At 46.7% G+C, this 6,605-nt stretch overlaps 1 protein-coding gene across 3 annotated transcripts; it reads right to left on the bottom strand.

The window, feature by feature from the left end:
* Positions 1 to 229: 229 nt before the first annotated feature.
* LYSMD4 (LysM domain containing 4) lies at positions 230 to 6,596 on the bottom strand. 3 transcript variants are annotated; one of them, XM_080980529.1, is made up of 3 exons: positions 6,485 to 6,596; positions 2,877 to 3,165; positions 230 to 1,695 (listed from the first exon to the last, which is right to left on the bottom strand). In XM_080980529.1, the coding sequence occupies exons 2-3, from the start codon at positions 3,150 to 3,152 to the stop codon at positions 1,111 to 1,113; spliced, it is 861 nt and encodes a 286-aa protein (XP_080836655.1). In that variant the 5' UTR covers positions 3,153 to 3,165; positions 6,485 to 6,596; the 3' UTR covers positions 230 to 1,110. The 3 variants fall into 3 exon arrangements, with proteins under 3 accessions (XP_080836655.1, XP_080836657.1, XP_080836656.1); XM_080980531.1 differs by lacking the exon at positions 6,485 to 6,596 and adding an exon at positions 4,264 to 6,469 and having other exon boundaries at positions 2,877 to 3,167; XM_080980530.1 differs by lacking the exon at positions 6,485 to 6,596 and adding an exon at positions 3,760 to 4,225 and having other exon boundaries at positions 2,877 to 3,167.
* Positions 6,597 to 6,605: the final 9 nt, after the last annotated feature.

Raw genomic sequence — 6,605 nt, forward strand, 5'->3', positions numbered from 1 at the left:
AAACGGCGTTTCCGTGCGCTGCTCTGGTTCGCCAGAAGCGGCTTAGTCATGCTGGCCACATGACCCAGAAGCTGTACGCCGGCTCCCTCGGCCAATAAGGCGAGATGAGCGCCGCAACCCCAGAGTCGGTCACGACTGGACCTAATGGTCAGGCGTCCCTTTACCTTTACCTTTAAACCAAGCTTGAGATGATGACTAGGTTCTTCTCTCCTTTTTTAGCAGAAGTGTATATGCAAAGAAAGCTTTATTGTATGCAAAGGAAGACTGGAGCTGCTCCTGCCATTTAAGACAAGATGACTTTTAATAAACTGGCAGTTAATTTAAATATATATCTATATAGCCCAGGTGATAGGCTAGGCCTGTTTCCTCAGAAAGACCAAACCTCAGAGTCTTGAAAGAGGCAGCAAGCATAAAATGAGATTTGCCCCCAATAACACAAGGGGGGATATGATCACATCTCCACCTTAAAGTGCTGTCATACCACTTTAAGAAGCCTCCAAAGCAACCTGGGAGCTGTAATTTTGTCAAGGATGATGAGAGTTGTTAAGAGACACCACCTGCAATTCCCCTCACAGAGCTACCATTCTCAGGCTGGCTTCACAATCAATGGCTCTTCCCAGCGAACTCTCAGAATTGTAGCTCTATGAAGTGAATCATGGTGGTCTAACAACTCAGCACCCTTAACAAACTACAGCTGCCTTGGGGGAAGCCCCGACTGTAGAATGTAAGGTGCAAATGTGGCCAAAATTTTTATAGCAAAAAGGGTGCACAGGAGAGGAGTGCCCTTCCCCCAGCTGAGTCTGCTTCTGATATCTGGCTGAAGACTGGTACTGGGGAGCACACAACCTACAAGAGAGTTCAGGTTCTTCACCCCCACTTGCACCCCCTTTTGCTTTGTTTAAAAGTGAGCCATCCCACCATTCCCTTTGTGACTGACCAGCCACTGTCCATGTCTTGCTCTGTCCTGGTCTTCCTTGATCTCATTTCCAAGTTGAGCTCCTATCAACTTAAGAAGCAACTGATCTGTTGTTGGCTCATCCCAGAACATTATTTCAAAGCAAAGAGACTTTTCTCCAATTTTTGAGGGGTGGGGTAGGGTAACAGACAGAGTCATCCCCCTGACGGAAGGAAGTCTCCTCCTCTGTGGGTTTGGATAGTGGGCAGAGTTTCTTTAAGCACACGGAGGGCGGGTGTCCCCCTCACTGACCCGTCAGTGTTGTTCACAGGAAGAGTTGTGTTGGAGGTAGTAGTCACTTCGAGCTGCTGGGTTTTAAAATAGACAATATAAAACACTGGCAAAATTATTCCTACGAGGAGCATAATGAAAACTGCATTCCACCACTGGATCCCACAGTCTGCTCCAGCACCGATTTCCTTCCTCCCTGAAGGTGACCAGTTTGGTGTTTCAATGCAATAGTCTGTGCTTGGGGAGACACCCAGCAGAGTTGCTTTCTCAATGTCCTGGTCGATCCCTCTGAAATACTGATCGATTTGCTCGGTGTCTTCGGAGCTGCCATTTCCCTCTTTGGACCCTGACGGTTCAGCAGGCAACAACAGACCAGCTCTCTGGGCAGGCAACAACCCTTCCTGGGTCTCTGTTAACATGCCGTTGACCTTGACTGGAATCCTGATGGATTTTAGCGCATACAAGTCTTGCTCCTGGATGAAGTTGTTGACCCGCTTGATATCTGCAACCTAAGAGAATTCAGAAAGGGGAGATGGGGTGCGAAGTCAGTTATTGAGCTCTTTTTTCATTGTATATAAACAGCTCCTTCTAATGCAAACATTTACTTCATGAATCGCTTCTAAGGGGACACCCCAAAGCAATGGGCAGTAATATAGTAAATGCATATATCAGTGTTGGCCAAACTTGGCCCTCCAGATGTTTTGGGACTACAGTTCCCATAATCCCTGACCACTGGTCCTGTTAGCTAGGGATGATGGGAGTTGTAGTCCAAAACCAGCTGGAGACCCAAGTTTGGCCCACACTGGCATATATGAAAGAGTTTCATATATAAAAACAACTGCATATATAGAAACAATTTTTAAAACACATACATAGCAGAAGCAGTTTAAGACAACAGCCGTACACACACAAAATCAGTTCAGATCCAATGCAGTGACCAGCTGGGATAATGATCTCCATTTAGAACAGGTGTGGGGAACTACAACTCCCATCAGCCCCTGCAAGAATGGCCAATGGACAGAGATGTTGGGAGCTGAGCAGTTTCTGAGGGATGTAGCCTTGAGTTCCTTGAGGCTGGGCAAATGGTCAGATTCGCTAAAAGGCAGCATCCTATGCTGCTGATGGGACAGGGAGCAAACATCCTCTCCTGCAAACCCAAGTACATAGGAAGCTGTTGTCTGCCTAGTCAGACCATTGGTCCATCTAGCTCGGAAATGGCCACACTGCCTGGTTACAGCTCCACAAGCCTACCTGGAAATGCTGGAGACTGAACCTGAGGCTTTCTATATGAAAATCAGGTGCTCTGCCACTGAGCTACTCTTTCTCCAAGTACACAAAATTCAGCAATCCATAACTGGCTACCTTTTTTTCCAGCTGACACTCTCGTTCCAACTTCAAAGACGTTTCACCCAGCTATTTTTACCAGGTGAGTTACAACAGCTAAACAGTTGTTACTCCTCTGCCACCCAAACAACAAAATGATTGGCATGCAAGCCTGGAAACTCCCAGCTTGACTTGGTTGTCAAAGGCTGCCCTTGGGTAGGAGATGCCTTCCCCCATCTTGCCTGTCCATGGAACAGAACAGAGTGCTCTTCCTTAGCCCTGCAAGGCTCTGAGCCAGAAATGTAAAAACGAAACAAAAACCCCACCAGGGACGTCATCAATCGCTTCCAAGGAAGCTGCTTCTTACTTTGCATCCATACTGCAGTGCCAATTTGTTCAGATTGTCGTCTTTGCTAACTTGGCGCTCCAGCAGAACCACATCCCCAACTTTCTCTGTGGCAGCGTTGCGCCTCCGTTGCTCCTTCCCCCTCGCTCGCAATTCCATGACGTCAAGTTCCTCCTCTGACGAGGAGTCATCCGAATCTGACGGCCTGCTTCTGAACAGGTAAACTTGGCTGCTTGAGAACTTTCGGATGCTGGCAGGAGCCTGGAAGGGCTGAGTCAGCGCCTCACTCAGCCTCATGCTTTACAAAAACCTCTGCAACACAACAGAAAGCATTTGGATTATTTTTTTTAAAAAAAATGATCATAAAATGAACAATATACCTTAACAACAGTTGGGAGTCTGGGATGCCACAGATGAAGCTTAGCTCAGCAGCCATGGCAGAAGGGTTCAGATTACTCATTATGCTAAGTAAGCTCTAGGACAGGGACTCAGACCGTGCCCATCCTTTAGATTTTGCTGTGACTCACACTCTGACAACCTTCTTTCTTTTTATCATCTTTAATACTGAAACCTCAAAAAGCACTTTTCCCTTTGGCTATTTCTGTGGCTTCCTGCACTGCATACAAGGTTATGAGAAGGGATGGCGGAATCAACCTATGTCTGGTCTATTCCATATCAGTTCTGCATTTAGTTCATCCACAAATCTGCCGCAGAAAATGGTCAGAACAATCTGTGGATTAAGGGGGAAAAAACCCTGCAACTTTTTTCTTTTGGTATTTAAATACATATTATCTCATTGTACATATTTATAAACTATCATCACCATCATTATCTACCCTTTAAGGTCCCAGGGCGGGTAACAACAATTAAAACACAGTGTTAAAAACAGTATAAAACAACTTACAGAAATAATGTGAGTGCTAAAAATATACACCTCAAATGTCCAGTGCCAGAGTAAAGAGCTGTGTCTTCAGCATTTGTCAAATCAGGATAATGAAGGTGCCAGGTATACCGCTGGGGGTAGGGGGAAGGGGTTCCACAACTGCCACAGACAAAGCCCTTCCCCAGCCATCCCTCCCTGAGCTTCTGAGAACATAGAATGATGAACACTGAAACAGCCTTCTACAATTGGCCTGCATAGCTTAGTACTGTCTACACCAGACATAGCCAATGTGCTGCGCTCCAGACCTTGTTGGACTCCAACTCCAACTGGCCCCTGCCGCCATGGGCAACAGGGAAGATGTGGGTTGTATTCCAGCAACATTTAGAAGACACCATATTGGTTATCCCTGGTCTGCAGCAGCTGACAACAGCACTCCAGCATTTCAAACAGGAGGACACCAGGGATTGAACCTGGGTCCTTTGGCTTTATTTCTGAGCCCATCCCCAAAGCAAAGGTTGAACATACCTTCCAGGTGCTCAGAGGTCCCCGTGACAGGAGTGACTCTCTGCCTTCCAAGGCTAAAGATCTTTTGAAAACTTATACGCCCTGTTTCAGAACACTTTATATCCCAGGACAGCCTGGCTTGCTTTGATGACTTGTCCACTGGCAAGTTGCATTGGGGAAGGCTCAGAGTGGCCCCTTCAAAATCGCTTTGGACCTTCAGTTATCCCATCCCTTGATAAATAATCATGACTGGGCCATAGACTCTGCCCCCACCCAGTAGTCTTTCTTCTTTCAAGTCCAAGGATGGAAAATCAGAGCCACATGTTCAGGTTATCTTATTCTCAGGTCTTTGATCTAATCCTTGGGGGAAATTAAGAGCGATGGCTGTTCTCACTTACTAGAACAGATAAGAAGGGCTCTGCTGCCAAATCAAGCCAAAAATCCTGTTTCCAACAGAGAGGAGAGACAGATGCTGCCTCCAACAGGCTCTCAAGTAGCATGAAAGCACCTTCACCCTCATCAGCATAGGATTTCCTTCCCAGGCCCCTCAAGGTCTTCTCCTCTGTACAGCAGGAGAATGATGCCAGATAAGGGGACATCGCTGTTCAACTTTCTATTGTTTCGGCAGCGTGTCCTAACCTACCTGATTATAGTCTCCCAAATCAACTATTCTATTCTGAACTTAAAAATGGAAAGTGTAATGCTGGTGGTCAACAAAAGAGGATCAAAGACTTTCTCAAGGCAAATCTAAAAAAAAGGTAATATAAACACCGACAACTGGGAAACACAGGCCTGCGAGCGCTCCAGTTGGAGAACAGCCTTTACCAAAGATGTCATGGGTTTTGAAGACACTCGAACTCAGGATGAAAGGGAGAAATGCACTAAGAGGAAGACACAATTGGCAAACCCTCTCAGTGATCAACTCCCGCTCAGAAACCTATGCCCCAGCTGTGGAAGGATGTGGATCCAGAATTGGCCTCCACAGTGTCTTATGGACTCACTGTTAAAACTATGTTTATGGAAGACAATCTTACTTGGCTACAAGTGATCACCGAAGAAGAGGGAGGAGGAGGAGGAGGTAGGTGTTGCTTTAACAAAAACATTGCCCTAAACTGGGGGCGGGGGGAGAGAAAGGGGACCAATTAAAGCTACCTGCATTCCCCATTACCCTCCAACCAGATCAAAAGAAGTATCCTAGTAGAAAATAGTTGTGCAATTTTGGACTCTGGACTCAATTTGCCACACAAACAGCCTTTAGATGGTAATGTGTGTCAGCACTGCTTGAAGTAAGCTGGCCCTGCCCTCTTTGGGAGCCCTCATGCTCTTTTTGCTGAGTCTCTGTTTGAAAGGCCCACACTGAGGGCACCACATCAATAGCAGCTCCACACATTAGGCAGTAAACAGCCTGCATAAATGTGGACTGTATTATACAGACTCCAGGATGTGCTTAAAAGCAAAACCATATCCCTTCAATTAGTTGACTAGCACAAAAGGGCAACAGGTTCCCCCCCCCCCCCAAACCTACTGGGCTAGTTTACTAGATGCACAAACAAAGCTTTAGTTAGCATCCCAAACTATGACACACACATCCTCCACCCCGGAAGTCTTAAGTGCTGCAGTCCTGAATTTCAATGCCTCAGTCATCCTCTGCCTTGTTCTGTGTATGGGGTAGAGGAGTCCTACCTGCACACCTCAAAGAAAGCCATACAAGTAAAAAAGAAAAACCACTCTCTTCACATCAACACACCCCTGGCTCCCTTTTCTAAGCACCTGGAGTAAAGAGCAAAGATTCCTACACAGGATTTGTTTATTACAATGGAAACGTGTGTGTGTGTGTGTGTGTGTGTGTGTGTGTGTTTAAATACCCAGGCAAATTCTCTTCTCTGCCCACACTCCCAAGCAATAAAAGGAAACAGTTGTAACGTGATCCTGGCCAGATCTACTCAGAGGCAAGTCCTAGTGAATTAATGAGGCTTACTCCCAAGGAAAGTGGGTTTTTAGTATTGCAAGCCAAACGCTTCCAAAAGCAAAGCCTGGTCTACTCAGAGGCAAGTACCACTCAATTAAATGGGGTTTACTGCCAGGAAAGTGTGGGGTTTAGAATTGCAGCCCTTACAAAGAACAGAGGAGCCCCCCAGTTGAAGGGAAACCCAGAACTCCCTGGTTAAAGGGTGTCCCTTCCAGATCAGCTGCTCCTGATCTAATACTACTCTCATCCCCGCCAACCACCATTCAGCCCTACCTGCTTTTATTTGCAGGCGACCTGGTTCCCAGCTGCCCCTCTTCCTTCCTTCCTCTCGCCCCAGCTGCCTGGCCTCACCCGAACTTGCTGTGGGCTGCCTCTTCGGCCGGATAGTTCGGAA

This window comes from Podarcis pityusensis, assembly GCF_964106645.2.
Source record: "Podarcis pityusensis genome assembly, chromosome: 14".
Lineage (NCBI taxonomy): Eukaryota > Metazoa > Chordata > Lepidosauria > Squamata > Lacertidae > Podarcis > Podarcis pityusensis.

What these genes read in the sequence shown, in the direction of transcription:
- LYSMD4 (XM_080980529.1), bottom strand. Translation starts at nt 3,152, where the DNA reads ATGAGGCTGAGTGAGGCGCTGACTCAGCCCTTCCAGGCTCCTGCCAGC. An exon ending in CACTGCAGTATGGATGCAAA is followed by an intron (nt 1,696 to 2,876) that starts GTAAGAAGCAGC and finishes GAATTCTCTTAG; the next exon opens with GTTGCAGATATCAAGCGGGT.